Genomic DNA, 19,935 nt, shown 5'->3' with positions numbered 1-19,935 from the left:
TTTTTTTTTTTTTTGTAGTTTTTGTAGAGATGAGGATTTGCCATATTGCCCAGCCTGGTCTGAAATTCCTGGGCTCAAGTGATCTGCCTGTTTCAGCCTTTCAAAATGCTGGCATTACAAGTGTGAGCCACTGTGCCTGGCCGAAGCATCTTTTAAAGAGGAATTGTTCTGTAGTTTTAGCACTTGAGACTGTGGTCATCTGGAAGACAACTCTTTCTTTAGCTAAAAAAAAAACCGAACTCTTGTTCCTCCTTTCATCCTCTGGATAATCTTTAAGGGTTATTAACAAAAGGAATAATTACAGTAATGATAGCTAACATTTACTGAATGTTTCTTTGTACCAGGTATAATGATGTTTATTTCATGTATTATCTTATTTAAGTGTCATGAGATCCATATGAAGTAGATGTTATTGTTATTTCACTTAACAGTTGAGGAAATTGAAGGTCACATAGCTACTAAGAGTGATATGAATCCAGGATTCAAGCCCAAGCCTAGCTCTTAATTGCTACCCTGTCTTGCTTCCCATCTGACATTTGTTTTCAGTCTTCCTCTCTTTCCTTGCTATTATCCTAAATGACTTTGATAACTCAAGGAACATTTTTTTGAGATGAAGTTTCACTCTTGTTGCCCAGGATGGAGTGCAATGGCATGATCTCAGCTCATCCGCAACCTTCACCTCCCAGGTTCAAGCCATTCTCCTGCCTCAGCCTCCTGAGTAGCTGAGATTACAGGCATGCCCCAGCACACCCAGCTAATTTTGTATTTTTAGTAGAGATGGGGTTTCTCAATGTTGGTCAGGCTGGTCTTGAACTCCTGACCTCAGGTGACCACCCACCTTGGCCTCCCAAAGTGCTGGGATTATAGGCATGAGCCATCTCTCCAGGCTTGAGAGGATAGACAATTGTGGAAAAGAATGGGGAGTTGTGATTTTAATATTTCAGGTGAAACTTTTGTGCCGGATGATACAGTAGATGGTATTGCCATGGATTTGAGTAGCTGGAAAAGAGATAATAAACATCATTGACACTGACAACATTAAGGAGTTGGGAGGTCAAGGAACATTTTAACCTTCCAGGGTCAGTGTCACTGTGTCAAATGTGACCTCCCAGTGTCAAGGAACATTTTAACCTCCAAGTTCCTTAATGTTGTCAGTGTCAATGATCTTTATTATCTCTTTTCTAGCTACTCAATTCCATGGCAATACCTTCTACTGTATCATCATGCACAATAGTTTAACCTGAAATACTAAAATCGTATCTCTCCATTCTTTACCATAATTGTCTATCATCCCACAAACTTTATTCTTCATATTCTCACTACATCATTTCCTTGGCCTTGCTGAATAATCTAGGTTTTTAATTGCTATCTTTTTATCTAGTCTCTCAGTTCTTCCCTTTCATCTTTAAATAGACATCTAATGACAGTTCCTATTTGTTGAGCACTTACAATGTCTCAGGTACTATATTTAGTATTTTACATACACAATAACTCTAGAAGAATATGTGCTAATATTAGGCCCATTTTATAGATAAGGACACTTACACTTAGCAAAGCAAAGTGATTTCCTTAAGGTCCTATTATCAGGCATTGGTTGAAACCCAAGTTCACACCTATTATTCTTTTTTTTTTTTGGAGATAGTCTCACTCTGTTGCCCAGGCTGGAGTACAGTGGTGCCATTTTGGCTCACTGCCACCTCCACCTCCTGAGTTCAAACAGTTCCCCTGCCTGAGCTTCCTGAGTAGCTGGGATTACAGATGCATGCCACCACACCTGGCTAATTTTTGTATTTTTAGTAAAGACGAGATTTCACCATGTTGGCCAGGCTGATCTCAAGTGATCTGCCTGCCTCTGCCTCCCAAAGTGCTGGGATACAGGTGTGAGCCACCATGCCCGGCCCCTCATCCTATTATTGTTATTTGACAAAAACTTAAGCCATACATAAATCAGTATAACAGCCCATATTTTAAAATACCGATACTGTTAGGTATAGGGAATTTGAAATACTGTTTGACAATGGTTTTATTTGGCTCAGAAAATTGAAGGAAGAATCATCTGCTGGGAATTATGAGTGTGGGCAAGAATGGGATCTTAGGCTAGTGGAATATAGTAAAGACTGAAAATTACTTCCATTAAATTACTTTCAAGGAGAACTTTTTTGTTGAGAACATTATATAACATGAAAGTATTTGTTATACTTGCCAATAATTTCTTGATCTCAGCTGGGCGTAGTGGCTCATGCCTGTAATTTCAGCACCTTGGGAGGCCAAGGCAGTTGGATCACCTGAGGTCAGGAGTTCGAGACCAGTCTGGCCAACATGGTAATACCCTGTCTCTACTAAAAATACAAAAATTAGCTGGGTGTTGTGGTATGCACCTGTAGTCCTAGCTACTCAGGCGGTTGAGGCATGAGAATCTTTTGAACCCAGGAGGCCGAGATTGCAATGAGCTGAGATGGTGCCACTGCACTCCAGCCTGGACAACAGTGAAACTGCCTCAATCAATCAATCAATCAATAAAATAAACCAAAAGCTAATTTGCTTAATAGGTCTTACTTAAGTAAGGACAAAGTGTCATAAACACAAAGTTTTTTAAAAAAATATCATAAAGAATATTCTAACTGAAGTAACTGGATACCATAATGAAAATAAATTGAACCAATGCAAATTTATAGCATAAGGATGGGAACTAGTTTTAGAAATCCTACTTTAGATAGGTTTTCACCTTTTGTGCAGTTACCACTTGAAAATTGTCCTTACAAATACTAAAAAGAGATACACATTTCTTTTTATTTCTATTTGCATTGTCTTGTTTTATAAAAATATTTTTCCATATATTTTTCTAAAAGTTGTTATTTCACAGGGTTTCATCTGCCCCTTATGTATGAAAAGATGTATAACTGCTGTTGATTTATTGGAGCATTACCAGAAAGTGCATGCTGAAAATGAAACAAGAGGACAGGAACTTCTTAATGACTCCAGTGCTACTGTGGGTCCTGTATATTTTGTTTTAGCAGCTTGGTTTCAGGTTACTCAAAATAGCTTGGCTTTTCTTTGCCTCGGTGTTGCTTTACTTTTTATGCTACAAGGGAATATGGATTACTTTAATTATGCATGCTTTAAAGATGTTTTAATAAGGAAAAGAGGCTCTTGGGAAGTCTGCATGGTTTCTTTTACTGTTTGCACCTTTTTGTGAATTTGTAAATACAGAAATTTAAGTTAATATTTTGAATCAGTTTTGCCATGAAATCGAAATATTAAGTGAGTATTATTCTAACATTGGTAAGTTATATTTTTATTATTTTGTTAATGTTTCATTTATGAATGTATTAAAATGCTTTAGGATAAAATACTTTGCACTTACAGAGAAAGAGGACTTTGTGGCCAGGTGCGGTGGCTCATGCCTGTAATCCTAGCACTTTAGGAGGCTGAGGTAAATGGATCACTTGAGTTCAGGAGTTTGAGACCAACCTCGCCATTGAGATCAAGAGTTCGAGACCAGCCTGACCAACATTGTGAAACTCCGTCTCCACCAAAAATACAAAAACTAGCTGGGTGTGGTGGTGCGCACCTGTAATCCTAGCTACTGGGGAGGTGGAGGTTGCAGTTAGCTGAGATTATGCCGCTGCACTACAGCCTGGGCAACAGAGTGAGACTCTGTCTCAAAAAAAAGAGGACTTTGCATATGAACAGTTATTGTCCCTGTCTGGGAGAACATACAGCATTAGAACTTGAATCTAAGACTGTCTCAATTTTTGTTTTAACTCCCCCAGACTTGAGGAAGGTGACAGAATGACATACTATCATAAGTAACAGTGGATCACCCCAAAAATATTTCTCAGTAGTGTGGGCCTGGCATATAACAAAGGCTGAGGAGGGAAGCAAGTTAGTGGAAGTGTTGCCCATCTTTAGGCTGGAAAGAATTTCTCGGATGATTCTGATGTATGTTTTCTTTCAAAATCACGATGGTATTCAAAAAACAAAGGAAACATAGCTTTAAAAAATACTGTATAAATATTATAAAAGAATGCAACCTTTTGCATGAGAAAGACCAAAAATCACTTATTTTCTATGAGGCAATTATGTATATAAGAAAGCAATCTCACCAACATTTACTTATTTGGCACATTAGTAGAATACATTTTATGTGGCAGATATTTTGGCAGGTGAGGGAGGTAATAGGTGAATATGGTATGATAAACTACCCCAAGAGGTTTCTATGATAGATATTATTTTCAAAAAGTTCAGTGGCTAATTCAGCATGAGAGGAACTCAGGAAAAACTTTATAAGAGAACATTTAAACCAGAGATTTTAACTGTGGTGGAGAAAACAGGTACATGCAGGAGGATACCAATTAAACTGGCCGAAGCAGTGCAAGCAAAGATGGAGGCATAAAAGATTCTTGCAAATCTGCTTAGCATTTTATCACATGTTATCCTTCTGGACCTTGTGGGTCAACTTTTCTTTTTTATGGGCTAGACAAAAATCAAAAGTAATAAATAATCTCACCTACTCTGCACTTAAAGTAAGGGGTTTCCTTCCTTCCTCCTTCCTTCCCTCCCTCCCTCCTTCCCTCCTCTTTTTTTTTTGAGGCAGAGTCTCACTCTGTTGCCCAGACTGGAGTGCAGTGGTGCAGTTTTGGCTTACTGCAACCTGCACTTGCCGGATTCTAGCAATTCTTCTGCCTCAGCCTCCTGAGTAGCTGGAGCTACAAGCGGGCACCACCACGCCTGGCTAATTTTTTTGTATTTTTTTTTTTTTAGTAGAGGTGGAGATTTCACCATGTTGGTCATGGTAGTCTAGGACTTCTGGCCTCAAGTGATCTCCTTGCTTTAGCCTCCCAAAGTGCTAGGATTACAGGTGTGAACCACAGCACCTGGCAAGGGCTTTTCTTTTAATTAGAACAATACTTGGTACAACAGTAATAACTTAAATATCTAGTTAAGGTAAGTTCCCAGCTGCAGTGGATGAGAAAGGATTACAGATAACCAAACTCTAAGAGTATGGAATTTATTGTTTTTAATCTTAAGTAAAATGCATTTTTTGGAAGTTGGTGACAAATTTGAAATGACTAAAGGAAATAAGTGTGGCTGGCTAGTTTTAGTGTGTTATTGGTAGCTAACAGTCCTTTTCTGATAAATGTCTATCTAGCAACCTTGATCACCTTGGAAATCATTTAGAAAAAGGTAAAAGTCTCTTATATCAAATTGATTTACAAAGTCCAAGAATTAATGGTCATGCACTCTGTTTATGGGACGTCCCTGAGGCACTCATTCTAAACTCATCATACTGTTATTTTAAATGATTGATGGGTTTTAATAAACTTTTTTTTTTCTTAATCTGCCAATCCCATTTATTGCAGGTTAGCATTCCCAGAGCTAGCATGCTAAGAATTTTTAGAAATGACTGTTGAAATACAAAGCAGACAAATTATAAAGTATGAGTATAAGAATTAAAGAGGCTTGCCAGAATTAATAGGGTAGAAGACATTTATTCAGTGATAAATATTTATGTCTCAGAGGCATTAGGCAAAGGTTTAACATCATCTGTTTGAGAAGAGGAGGAATTATATGTATTTTAGAAAGATTTATTTTTATTAGAAATGTTCCAAAATTTAAGTTTTATTTAAAGAAGAAAGTCCTAATCACATGGAAAATTCATTTTTTTTTATTTTTTATTTGGAGATGGAGACTTGCTCTGTCACCCAGGTTGGAGTGCAGTGGTATGGTCTTGGCTCATTGCAGCCTCCACTTTCTGAGTTCAAGCAATTTTCCTGCCTCAGGCTCCCAAGGAGCTGGGATTACAGGTGCCCGTCACCACGCCCGGCTAGTTTTTTTGTATTTTTAGTAGAGATGGGGTTTCACCATGTTGGCCAGGCTGGTTTCAAACTCCTGACCTTGTTATCCACCCGCCCCGGCCTCCCAAAGTGCTAGGATTACAGGTGTGAGCCACCATGCTCGGCCTATGTGGTATATTTCTATAATGAAATGTATGTTACTGATTTTTAAAATTTCTCATTAGGAATGAATCATTTATTTCTGGAGTATTAACCTGGTAATATTTGGAAGTTTTAAGAGGGTGTGGCATACCTCAGTGTGATCATTAGCTTTCTGGCACTCTTAGGTATCTGGAGCGCAAACCTGAAGTGGAGACAATAGTCAAAAAGCTAAAGTTGTGAAGATTAAATTGTGTAATAGGGATGTAGCTTCTCCAAGGGAACACATTTTAATTTGCTTTCTAGTCACTAGCAGAAGTTGAGGCACAAAAGAGAAATGACAGGCTAAACATTATAGGGGTGCATGTACTGTTGCACTAAAGGCAAATCTAGTAGTGTTGTGCAACAGTGGGTAGGAGATCTAAGAATGCCAACAGATGGTTTTGAAGAAGAAGAGAAAAACAGCAGCTAGACTAACATCCTGACTGGGAACATTCATTCATTCAGAAGACAGTGTTGAGTACCAAATATCTCCAGTGGTATCACTGTATTCTGATGTCCAGAGGCACAACCTCAATACTACCCTTTGCTCATTTCAGGAGTTTCATAGGAAATTATTGCATTTATTCACCTTTTGTGCCCCTGCCCTTCACTCTGGCTCTGTGATCAGAACACACCTAGAAGCCTTCTGTTTTCTAAACGTAACATGACTATGTTTCATGGTGTTTCATGCACCTTTGTTTATGCTCCATTTGCTTAGAATGCTTTTCTTTTATCTCTGCCGGTAAACTCCTATTAATTCTTTTGTACCTAATTCCATTGACACACACACACACACACACACACACAAAATGTGCAGCTGCAATGAGGATGGAGATGAGACACATATATAATATGTATTTTTGTAAAGCATTAACTGCTGCCACAGGTGGAGTTGGATACTTCTTCTGTGTTGCCATAATTCTTTATATATAATTGTTTTATATAGCATTGTCTGGTAATATTTGTCTGCATATCAGTATGTCTAATAATCAGCCTTGATTCTGTCACAAATAATGTGCACAAATAATAAATGAGGATGTACTTTTTTTTTTTTTTTTGCATCAGCACTCAAGGAACAGGTGTTTTTTATTTATTTTTAGTTTTTACATGCTCGGAGTACTGATTGCTTAGTTCATTTTTCTCCCTTGGGAGATTTTATAATCTGTAAACTATTGGAGATTTTCTATTTTTTGTGTGTGCCAATTTTTGCACTGCCAGGTTCATTCATATTTCAGTAAATAAATATGCAATTTAGAAAAATACGCTATGTTTAAAGTACCATCTGTGGCCATTATGGAAATATGGATGAAAAAAATCCAATATACTGAGTATTATATTGAGTATAGGAACTTGACAAGCTGGTGAGAATGCTCCTGGAGGGAAAAAGCAGTATACACAAAGGCACAGAAATTTGATGGCATGCTCAGGGAAACACAGATATTTAGTATTGTTGAAGTATGGTGAGAGGATGTCTGGAGAACAGACTGCATAGGTTGTTGGGGAATGGCTATGCAGAACCTTGTATGCCATGTTGATGATAAAGGTTGGTGAAGGATATTGAAAAATCTATTTTAGAAAGATTCCTCTGGTAGCCCTGTGAAAGATTAATTAGGGAGTGGGAAAATTGGATATGGGAACACTGTTTCTAATGTTATTGTAGTAGTCTGGACAAGAAATGCTGAGTGACTGAACCATGAGCAGTTGCAACGAGGATGGAGATGAGAAAATGGAAAGGAGAAATGTTTACGCTTAGTGTACATTAGGGAGAGTAGTTTAGCCAAATTTTTAGGTTTCTAGTTCGGATGAAAGGTAGGTGTTGGTGAGAAAAAGAGGTTTGGGAAATGAGTCTTCCATTTGTTGTATTTGAGATGCCTGTGGGATGCAGGTGGAGATACTTGTTGTTAAAGATCCGGAAGAGTTCTGGAGCGAGTTCTTGGCTAGATAGATGGACTTGGGAGTCATCAGCACGTCAGTGATAGCTGAAACCATTGCATTATTATATACCTGGGAGAATACTGAGTCAGAAGAGGAGGAGGTCAATGAGAGAGCCGTGGGGAACAGTGGTCCTTAAAGGGAATTGTATTTGTTTCTTAAAGAAGGAAGAGACCATGGCCATTCTTACATGTAAAAGCTGTACATTCTCATAAAACAAAACTTACTTTCCATAGAACCTTCAAAGTTATAATGTATTTTTTTGTTGCTTACAGTGCAGAAATGCATTGACGTACCAGTGCCACATACATTCCATTTTATTTTTATATCCGTAATGGAGGGAAATTTTAGAATTGTGGTGTATTTGATGGAAGTAAAACAAGTTTATTTCTTGCTACCTTTAATTAGCAGAATTGTATGTGTAATAACTTTGTCATATTTTTGCTAGTTACTAGTTTATCTTTGATTTAATGAATGACCATAGATACCCTTCAGCATATGAAATACTCATACAGAATAGATTGCATGAGGATATTCTTGTGTATTAGGGTGAAAAATGGGCTGATAGTGTTTTCAGAATTAATATCCAGTAATATTTTTTAAAAGTCAAGATTTTGGAGTAAGGCTTTTTCAAAACTCTTGATATGGTGTGTTTGTGTATGTGTGTGTGTGTGCATGTATGCATATGTATATGATGTATGTGTGTAAAGTGTGGGGAAACTACTTTATTATCCATAAACACTTTGGAATGCAGATAATTTAAAGAGTAATTCAAAGTTGAGAGTTTTCTATTTATATTGGATTGATGATACTGAAGTATTATGTTTTATGAATACACACACACACACACACACACACACACACACACACATTTTTGATACGGAGTTTTGCTCTTGTTGCCCAGGCTGGAGTTCAGTGACACTATCTCGGCTCACTGCAACCTCCGCCTCCCAGGTTCAAGCGATTCTAGTGCTTCAGCCTCCTGAGTGTGTGCCACCACACCCGGCTGATTTTTGTATTTTTAGTAGAGATGGGGTTTTGCCCTGTTGGCCAGGCTAGTCTTGAACTCCTGACCTCAAGTGATGTGCCCACCTCAGCCTCCCAAAGTGCTGGGATTATAGGCGTGAGCCACCACACCTGGCGGTATTATGTAACAGTTTGAATACTACTGACATTTTGATGGATACAGAAGTTGAGTAAGTAATATTTTATAGGACCAACAGACAGTTGGAGAGAAGGCTGTGATTTGTTTAATTTGCTAATTTACTTTGCAATCAGGTACCCCTACAATATAAACTTAAGTGCCATCTGGTTAATCATTAATGCAGTTTCATGCATGAAGGTATTTTTAAAATATGTATATATTCTGCCTTCTCAGTTTTTTGAAGGCCAAGACTATATTTTTATCATTTATATCTTGTAGAGAACAGTGATAACACTTGAAATTATAGTCAATAAGTATTTTTTGAATAAAGTCACTAAAAAGTTAGTTAAAAGGGCATCTTTTAAGGCAGTGATTTATAAGGGTGAGTCAATGAGTTTAAGAGATAGTATAGCATTTCAGAACATGGGATTTGTCTAGCAGACTTGTGCATGTTTTGGTTTAATTAGGCTTGTGATCCTAGGAAAGTAACATAAACTTTTCTGAGGTTTAATTTCCTCTTCTTTAAAATGGAGATAATAATACTAAGAAAATATTGAGAGATTTAAATGAGGTTGTATAGGGAAAGCACATAGTATAGAATCTACAAATAGTCATTATTGGTATATATTCTGTCCTGTATAACTAACAGCTGTCTGTACCTGTGCTTCTCAGATATTTTTGATAGCAACCACTTAAGAGCTATACTTTTTGTAATCACTCAAAACGGAAGTTATCAAAACATTATTTATCCTTACTGCATATGATAAACTCTAATATATTTTGTTGTAGAGAATTATTTTTTAAAAGTTTTGGCTGGGCGTGGTGGCTCACACCTGTAATCCCAACACTTTGAGAGACTTAGGTGGGTGGATCACCTGTGCAGGTCAGGAGTTTGAGACCAGCCTGGCCAACATGGTGAAACCCTGTCTCTACTAAAAATACAAAAAAAATTAGCTGAGCATAGTGGTGTGCACCTGTAATCCCAGCTACTTGAGGAGCTGAGGCAGAGAGAATTGCTTGAATCTGGGAGGCAGAGGTTGCAGTGAGCCAAGATTGTGCCATTGCACTCCAGCCTGGGTGTGTCCAGCAAGACTGTCTCAAAAAAAAAAAAAAAAAGTTGTAACCCAGTAAGTTCATTTTATGATTCATTAATGAATTTGAACCTAAAACCTGTAAAACATGGATCTTTATCAGCATTTTTAACATAGTACTCTAGTTGATAGTTTTAACCATATAATAATTCTGGGATTCATTATATAATTATATATTTTTAAAATATTTTATGGGGCTACACACTAATTTTAGGCCTTTACTGTGTTAGCCTTAGGTTAGCAAAGAAATTTACTGACTAGAATACTTGTCTGTTGTTGTAGATATCTGAGGTTTGTGGTGATTATGAATGACTTTTCTCCCCTCAGTGATTCTTCATCATCATCATCTTTTTTTTTTTTGTTAGCATTCCTGTGAGGTAGATTGGAACAGACATCATTTTACTAATGGGGCTATCTAGTGAATGGAAGGATATGATGGCAAGTGTTCTCAACTAATCTATTTTAGAACTAGCTTTTCAGACTAGACTTGGGTACTCCAGCTATTACTTTATCTAATGTAAAAGACGGTTGTAAGGGCTTTCTTTGCATTTTGTAGACTTCAACTAGAATAGACAGTGAAGTATCTTTGCATAATATTAGAATTTGGGATTAATACCATAAGATATAATTTACCTAATGGAACCATTGGTATGATTAAGATATTTGATGATATTTCATAATATGCAAATTCTTATTTCAGAATATTAAATACTATTTTGAAACTATTTTCTGCCTTTTTCTATAGGGTTTCATATGTCCCCAGTGTATGAAATCTCTTGGATCTGCTGATGAACTTTTCAAACATTATGAAGCTGTTCATGATGCTGGTAATGATTCAGGTCATGGAGGAGAGTCTAATCTTGCTTTGAAGCGGTACAGTATGATAATTTTGAAGTATGATATTATAGAATATGCATATGATATTATTGTTTAATCATGGTTAATTAGTTGATCAAAATAGTAATTTTTATATTATTTAAGTCTGTCCTCATTTAGCATATCCTTCCTCAATTATTGTTAAAAACTATTCAATCCATGACCAGTAAGTGGTTATACCAGTGGTATGTAGGCTATGTTTTATACAATATAGTATATAGGTTATATTTTTAATGAAGATTGTGAGTTAGCAAAAGAAGGTTGAATTATATTTAGTATATTCTGTATAATATAAAACAATACAATTTGCTGACATGACTTTATAGTAAGTTGTTAAAATGATGAATTTAGCCAACAATGAAAATTTAATTTTTAATTTAAAATTTAAAAAGTTTCATTTATAATCACCAGTATAGCAATATGTACACGTGTACATTGTGCTTCTTGGTAATTTGTCTTGGCCATTTTAAGAAGTAAAAATAAACTAAAATATAACTACTTAGAATTGCACTCAACAATATAACTTTGCATTTATTTTGCCATTGGAGAGAACTCTTGTCTTTTATCCCCACTGAGAGCATAAACAGTTCACTTCATTATAATTGTAAAAAAGTATTTTTATGCTTTCCTTAAAAAAACCTTACTGGTTGATTAATCTGCTATGACACAAAGAATACTACATAAAGGAAAATATAATAATCACATCAACTTTGTAGGACTATGAAACATGGTCATTTTAATGTATTGAAATATGTGGGAAAACCAGTGCTTTTGGGAAGAATGGATCTTCCATTTTAATATGACTGTTAATGCTCTCAGGTATTTTTATGTGTGAATTAATAATTTCAGCTACTATTTTGTCATTTGTTAGGAAATAGATTAAAAATGTGTGGTTATATTAGGTTATATTATAAATGTTTTTATATTTAATTTCAATTTAATAGAGTTGCATTTCAACTGTGAATTAGACCATGTCCAATATATGAACTTTTAACATAAAAGCATCCATGGTCCACCCTTGTTCTTAACTTTTTATTTAGTGTTTTAGATCATTGAAGCCTGACTTCTGCCCTATCATTCTCTGGCAATGGCTCTTTCAAAGGCCAACAGTAACCTGTATTATTTTCAGTTCTTATTTTGCTTGACCTCTATTTTGGTTATCTATTACTGTCTGACAATCTACCCAAAGAGCAAAGTGGTTTAAAACTATAACAGTTTATTAATTCTCGTGATTCTTTGAATTGACTGAATGGTTCTTCTGCTTTAAGTGAGGTAGACTGGGGTTGTAGGAAGACCAGAAGTTTCTAAATAGCCTCACATTCATGGCTGGAAGTTGGTGTTGGATGCCAGCTGGGAGCTTATCTGGGACTTTATGCCAGAGGCTTCAGTTCTCTTTCATGTGGGCCTCTTCATGTGGCTGCTTGGACTTCCTCACAAACTGGTAGTTCGTTCCAAGATAGCATGTTCCAAGAGGAAAGAAGCAGAAGTTGCCAGTCTTCTTTAGGCTTGATTCAAAAGTGTCAGAGCATCACTTCCACCATTCTATTGGATAAAGTAGTCGTAGTGCCAGGTCAGATTCATGAGGCCTGAAGGTGAACTTTGTCTGTTAGTGGATTAGTGGATTTTGTGTATAGGAAAGGAAGAATTTGATTGTAGTCATATCTGTAGACTCTACAACAACCACTGCAAAATTTGGCTCTGCCAGCTCTCCTTCCTTCTAGTCTTCTGAGATTACATACCATTGTGATAATTTTTTCTTGATCTGTTTTGTAAGCTGCTCTTCCTCTATGTGATCTACCTGGGGTAATATCTACATCCATAACTTCCTCCTAAACCACATCTCCAACCTAGAATTATCTCTCAATTTGCCTATTAGGTATCTTCCCTCTGATGTTCCCAAAGCACCTCATTATTGACATTTAGAAAACAGACTTTATCCCATTTTCTTTTAAACCTACTGCTTGTCTACTATTACTTCTTCTGGTGAATGGCAGCATTATCTATCGACCTAGTTATTAAAGCCAGGAAAGTAGGTGTGCTCATTTTTACACATCTGCTCCTGCTTCCCTCATCTGATCTATCATAAAGTTTAGTTAATTGTTTCCTTAACAGCATATATTCTTTCATATTTTTACTGTTGTAGTTTATTTTAGACCTTAAATCTCACTCAAAAATATTTTTTTCTATTTATAGTTGGCTCTCTGTCTTTAGTCTTGTACTCTTCCAATTAATTCTCCATATGGCTGCCAGAATAATATTCTTTTTTCTTTTTTTTAGAGTTAGGATCTTGCTCTGTCTTCCAGGCTGGCTCAGTCATAGCTTATTGTAGTCTCTGACTCCTGGGCTCTAGTGATCCTCCTGCCTCAGCCTCCCAAGTAATTGGGACTACAGGCGTGGACCAACATGCCTGGCTAATTTTTACTTTTATTTATTTATTTTTTTGAGACAGGGCCTCGCTATGTTGTCCAGGAACCTCAAGAAGTCCTCAAGGAATTCTCCCAGCTCAGCCTGCCAAAGTGTTAGGATTGCAGGCCTGAGTCACTTTGCCCGACCAGAATAATATTCTTAAAATGCAAATTTGATTGGTGTTACTCTAAGTAATAATTTTTACTGGCTTCTCTTTGCTTATGGAATAGTTACTGCATGCGTTTCCATTTTTATCTTACTGTGTCTTCATCTTCCCATTTTCCTACACCTCTCTTGTTTCTATTACATTCTACTCTATAATGCTTTGGATGACATGTGACTATGAGCTGCATATGTCTTTTAGATCAAAAGCCCACATGACTCAGGTGGTAATGAAACCTTTTTGCTTTAAAGCCCTCCGTTCATCAGTTTACATGGGAATTTCCTCAACATCAATCAAATATTTGAAGTTTGATGCATTAGTGGGTTTTTTAAGGCTAGATTTTTAAATATATGCATGTAGATGATATACAGCTAGTGCTCGACTTACGACCACGATTGGTTCCGACAGACCGGTTGTAACACGATTTGGTTGTAAGTTGAGTAGGCTGTATGTACAGTACTGTGAAGTGATGTTATAAAAATCTTTAAGTCATATTTTATCATAATTTTCTTTCATTATTGTTATATATCATAATTTTCTTTGTTCATTTTATGCCATTTGTATCATCTCTACACCATTTTGTTTCTAATTTTTACATTTGTCAGGTTTAAGTAAAACACTGTATTACCAGTACAACTGGTTTAATATTTGCAAAACATACAAAATTACAAAATACAGATGCATACAAAAATACAAAATACAGGTGTAAAAAATACCATAGGAAACATTTTCCCAATTGCAAAACGTATCAAAATATATAAACATGTACGAAACATTTTATTGGCCGCTGGTGCTTGGCTGCGGATCGTTGATGTCGTCATCTGAGGCAGCAGTTGGGGTTACAAGAGTTGGTTTTTTCATAAGCATGGTGAGCTTTGTCTGAATTGTATGTTTCTATTTTTCTTCATAAGTTTCACGATACAGACGAAACACGTCGTGCGCCATCCGTTCAATCCTTGCAAATCATTCGATGTTTGGGTCCATTGCTTCGAAATGTATAGGAAGTTTATTGGGAGGGGTTTGATGAAAAAATATCCAAGACACAAAACACAAATTGCTGTACCGAGTCTGGGATAACAGTTGAAATGGTGCACGCGGAGATGGTAGTGCTGCTGGAAGCTGATCCGCACTGTCATAGGCCCAGCTGGGCAACGTTTGCGCTGCCAGACGCGGAGCAGTCGTGGCTAGCGATTGTGGTCGTAAAGTCGAATGGTCATAAGTTGCATAGGTCATAAGTCGATCAATACCTGTATACGTAGCACAAAATTCAAATCGTTCAAAAAAGTTTGTGGTGAAAATTGAGCTCTTGCCACCCCTTTTTCCCTAGCCTCTTTTTTTTAACAATTTCTCATGCATTCTTCCGGAGATATTCTATGCTTATATATTCATATGCTTATATCTGTGTACATATAAATAAATATATAAATATCTGTAATTACATAAAAGATAGCAGTTCTACGTTGTTCTGTACCTTTTGTTTCTCTCTATATCTTATGGATTCTTCCATATCAATGTAGATAGAGCTATCTTATTCTTTTTAATGATAGCATGGAATTTTATCATTCTTTGGTTGATGACTATTTAGGTTATTTCTAGTGTTTTGTATATGACATCATATAAGTTCTTGTGGAGATACCGTTTGCACATGTTTGGGTATATCTGTAAGATGAATTTCAATCCATCAGGGGAAGATACGTTCCTGACACCCAGAATAATTCTTTATAAAGGTGTTTTCTCATAAAATCTCTCTCCTGCAATAGGGCCTAGAATGGTCAGTTCACCATTCTTTGTCAGTCTGACTCTTAGGTGAGGGAAACAGAATGTGAGAAGCTTCTCAGAAAAGAGCATGTCAGACCCAAAGGAATAGAATTAAGCCAATTTGTGAGTGTGTGTGTGTGTGTGTGTCCCTCGTTTTACAGAGCTTTTTCTTTTTTCTTTTTTTTAAGGTAGAACCTATCATTTTATTTAGATCTTTATTAAACTGTTGGAATTGAGAAGCAGACAAATGTAATAAATCTTCAAAAATAGATCCTGAAAGGCAGTTTCTGCTTAGGGCAAGCAGTCGTGGAATAAGCATGTAAATAAGCTGGCTTCTCTGTACCACACCAGCCAAGTCAGTTTTCTCCATGGCCAGCCACACCAGCTTGGCCCTTCCTTCTGTTAACACCAGCCAGATCACCTGTAGGTCTAACCCAAGTTTTTCTGTAGGACAACTTGGCCTACCTGAGAATGCTGGAAACTTGTTGTTAAAGGAATCATGGTGTTGAGAGAAAAAAAAAATCTTTTAAAAGCTGCCATCTGAGGTGATGGCTTCTCTGTACTACACCATACCCCACAATATAATAAATAAGCAATTAGAAAATGTTCAAGTATGAAGGGATTTCCTCCTTCCTGCCAAAAGCACTGCTCTCTGAAGGAAGCTGACTTCTCTATAGCTACACCAGCTGTTCAGAATGCTCATTGGACCTGGTTTTGAAAATAAAACAAAGTTAAAACCCTGGGAGGAATTATTATACAGTGTGAAGTACTGAGGCTTTCTTATAAAGAAAAAAATAGTTATCTAGTATCTAAGTGTGCAACCTACAGACCCTCAGGTACTGCCCTGTGATTCCTCTGTATGACATCACAAACGTGCCAAGTGTCTGTTTTACTAGAGCTAGGAGTTGATGAGGTTTGGTTAGTGTTGAAGCAATGCATAGGATTGGTTTACTAAATTAAAACCTTACTATGAATGTTCTCCAAAAGATAGCTGAAAATGGAGAGATTTTGATTTGGTGCTGTTAAAGAGGTGGCAATTAAGAGCATAAACACCAGGGAGATGGTTTAATAGTAAATGTCTTTTTTTGATGTCAGGCTAGAGCTCCAACTGGGAACTTGCATTGCATGCAAGATTGATCAGATAGGGAACATTCCCTGTCAAAAAGGGATATAATTAGAAATGGATCAAGTTACAGGGAAGATAAGGGGAAGGCTTCGCATTCATAATAGAGCTCAAGATATTACAAATTCATGCTGACAGTGCTGTGGCATTGCCAGCCAGAGGCTATAAGTGGAACTACAAGTACTTTATGTGCACATTACAAGGACATTTTCAGCATCTGGTGGGAAAGTCAATGTGATTGGGACTTTGGAGCATTGGGTCATAGGTCACAAAGGTTCAATTTCAAAGCATTATTTACTACAATGTTGTTTCTAGACAGTTACATGGATCACCTATGCTCACTAAATTCATTACAATGGTGAATAAAACACATAGGGACAGAATACCAAGCCCTATTTACAGTCCCCCACAAAAGCTAAAATTCATGTCATTGACTAGAGTGACTACAACTGATCAGGAGCTAAAAGAGGACAGGAAAATTTAGGAAGGAGGGCCCTTTCCCTCAGAGCTTGAAGGCTTCTCTGTAGCCTATGCCAACAAGTATGGAGAAAAGAGGCTAACACTTTTAATATTTAGCCTTTTGGGCACTTCCTATAGTAAGCTGTTCTACCAAAGTGGCCATAGGCTGCAGTCCTCTGATAAATTGGCTTCCTCAGATCCAGATCCCTGAACAATGACCCTAGGGTAGAGATTGAAATTCTTCTTCACAATCTCTAATAGCTTTCTCTCACTCTTCTGAGAGGTACCATAATGAAAAATGGAGATAAATAATGGATAACAAACTCCAATAGCATAAGAGACTTGAACAAGAACCCTCCTGCACAGACCTCCTTTAACAACGGATTTTGCTACCCAATGACCAGCATAAGCAGCTGAACAGTTGACCTTAATATAATCCTTTCCTAAAAAGTCACCTCTTCCATGAGTACCCTAACCACCATTAAGTGTCCACAATGGTTTTTCCATTCAGTCAAACAAAACAAGATCACCCTGAGGCCCACCGATAACAAAGCTGCCACTTGGCTGTAGGTGGTAGATTGTATCCTCCTCAAGGTATTTTTCAGGCACAACGGCTTTGATGACTTTCTCCTTTAGGGCATTCCTCATTTCATCAAGACAAACCTCTTCATCATGCTGAACAGATACAGGAATTGTGTGGACTCTGATGGGAAGCATAGTACCTTGATCCTGCATATACTGCACAGTAACTTGAGTTTTTAGAATCAGGGCGTAACCAAGGCAAAATGCCATTATGGCATAGTTCTGCCAGTTTGGCTTTAAGTTTGTATTCCATGACTGGTTAAAGGCATGCATAGCTTCCTCAGTTTCATCAGTGACTTAGCTAAACATCAAGCCCCGGTCTCTAGGACCAGTGTCTTCTTCATTTCTGTCAAGATGAATACCTTGAGCAATAACTGGTGACTTGCTCCAAGGCTACCAGCACATTACAAGTCTTGTAATCAAACCCTTTGGAAGAATCATCATATCCAGTGTGTTTAATAGCTTCACCAACCACTTTCTGGTAGTCAGCAGCAGCTCTGGATGTAATTGCTCCAGCAAGAATGATCATTCCAGTTTTAGCAACAGTTTCACAAGCTACTTTGTCATCAGGATTTTGTTGAAGGTGGGCTTCAAGGACAGCCTCACTGATCTGGTCACAGATCTTATATGGGTAGCTTTCCTCCACCCACTCTGAGGTGAAGAGGAACGTGCCCTCCTCAATGGATGCCTTGTGGAAGCTATTGAGCTCCCGTTCATGTTGGTGTTGGTGGCTGTGAGTGGAAGTGGCATTGAGAAGGAGCAGCGGTGAGGTGGCAGGTACGAAATGCACAAGTAGCATTCTACTCAGAGCCGAGGGTGTCAAGGAGCGAACCAAGGCTTTTTCTCAGTGTAAAAGAAAGAAGCCAATGTTGATAGAGCTAAATGAATGAAAGGGAGAGTGATAAGGCAAGGACTAGATTATGCAGATTTTATAGTCCATGTTAATGAGTTTAGATTTTATGCTAACTACAATAGTAAGCCATTGATGCTTATTGTTAGTAAATTAATGGAAGACATTTTGCTTCTAGCTTGGGCACTTAACAGTCAGTTATATGATTATTTCCATGAGAAAATGTTTTCCATTTATAAACAATGAGCTTTACCAATAAAGTTGTTTTTCTAAGGGCTTTATATATATGCCATTAAAATCTTCCATCGTTTTTTTTTGAATTGAAAAACTATGATATTACTATACAGTTACTAGCCATGATTTGTTAAGACCAGGTTGTTAATTAAAGGACATTATTAATTCCTTCCCCCCATTTTTATTTAGAGATGATGTAACACTACTCAGACAAGAGGTCCAAGACCTACAGGCTTCACTTAAGGTGGGAATAAAAATTGTTATACTTGTTTATTTTCAGTGTTTCAGATAATACAGCTTTTTAAATTTACTAATTAAAAATCTTTTTTATTAGGAAGAAAAATGGTACTCTGAAGAATTAAAGAAGGAATTAGAAAAATATCAAGGGCTGCAGCAGCAAGTAATTGCTTTTAAAATACTTAAAGCATGTTTATTATTATTGATGAAAATTAAACTTAATACCTTTTTGCAAGCAGGTGGTTGCCTGATATAATTTCCTAATTTGTTTCTCTGTGTTTAGTAGCCTGCAGTGTATATTCCTTGTAATTCTGTTTAATGCAAACAAATATATGAGGAGCGAAGATGTAATTTTTTTTTAAAGGTGTTCCAATAAAAATCAGTTACTGGATGGGCCCACGTCTGTCATCCCAGCACTTTGGGAAGCTGAGGTGAGAGGGTTGCTTGAGCCAAGAGTTCGAGACCAGCCTGGGCAACACAGGGAGACCATTGTCTCTACAAAAAATTTAAAAATTAGCTGGGTGTGGTGCCATGTGCCTGTGGTCCCAGCTACTTGAGAGGCTGAGGATCACTTGAGCTCTCCATTTCAGCACTGTGGTGAGCTATGATCTTACCACTACACTCTAGCCTAGGCAGCAGAGCAAGACTCTGTCCCCACCCTCCCCCCAAAAAAACCAAGTGTCAGGTACCTATATGTTGTTTTGTAAAATACCAGGCTATATAGTATTCTAAATTTTTGCAATATGCCTAAATGGTTAAAAAATAATGGGTTCAAGCAGTAGTGAATCTCTTCAAAGCATTTAAATTTCTGACAAATTGATAATGACTAAAGTGTCTATTGGTAGGGAAAGAAATATTACTAGCTATAAATGGCTAGTAATATTATTATGTTAGTGAAGATTGAAAACTGAGAAACCTGTTCTATTAACAATGTTGTTTTTAAAAAATAGAAAAATGTTTATTTGTACATACATGCACACACACACGTGCTGTATGCCTTTAACTATGTAAAAATAATACATAGAAAAAAACAGAAGAAAATAATTGTATCAAAAGTGGTTCTCTCTGATAGGATTTTTTTTTTATATCTTAGATTTTATAT

The 19,935-nt window shown here is 37.0% G+C and overlaps 1 protein-coding gene across 3 annotated transcripts in view; it reads left to right on the top strand.

Annotated features, from left to right (window-relative positions):
- The window catches only part of EEA1 (early endosome antigen 1), a 156,571-nt gene that overhangs the window by 51,427 nt on the left and 85,209 nt on the right, over nucleotides 1-19,935 (top strand). For all 3 annotated transcript variants that reach the window (XM_037745758.1, XM_017548612.2, XM_037745757.1), the window contains exons 3-5: nucleotides 10,891-11,018; nucleotides 18,786-18,840; nucleotides 18,931-18,996. In XM_037745758.1, the coding sequence (XP_037601686.1) occupies nucleotides 10,891-11,018; nucleotides 18,786-18,840; nucleotides 18,931-18,996 (249 nt within the window). The remainder of the gene's footprint in view (nucleotides 1-10,890; nucleotides 11,019-18,785; nucleotides 18,841-18,930; nucleotides 18,997-19,935) is intronic.

The sequence above is a fragment of the Cebus imitator genome, unplaced genomic scaffold (assembly GCF_001604975.1).
Source record: "Cebus imitator isolate Cc_AM_T3 unplaced genomic scaffold, Cebus_imitator-1.0 Scaffold212, whole genome shotgun sequence".
NCBI classification, from domain to species: domain Eukaryota; kingdom Metazoa; phylum Chordata; class Mammalia; order Primates; family Cebidae; genus Cebus; species Cebus imitator.
The sequence above is the reverse complement of the archived record's forward strand: the minus strand, read 5'-3'. Positions and strand labels throughout refer to the sequence as shown.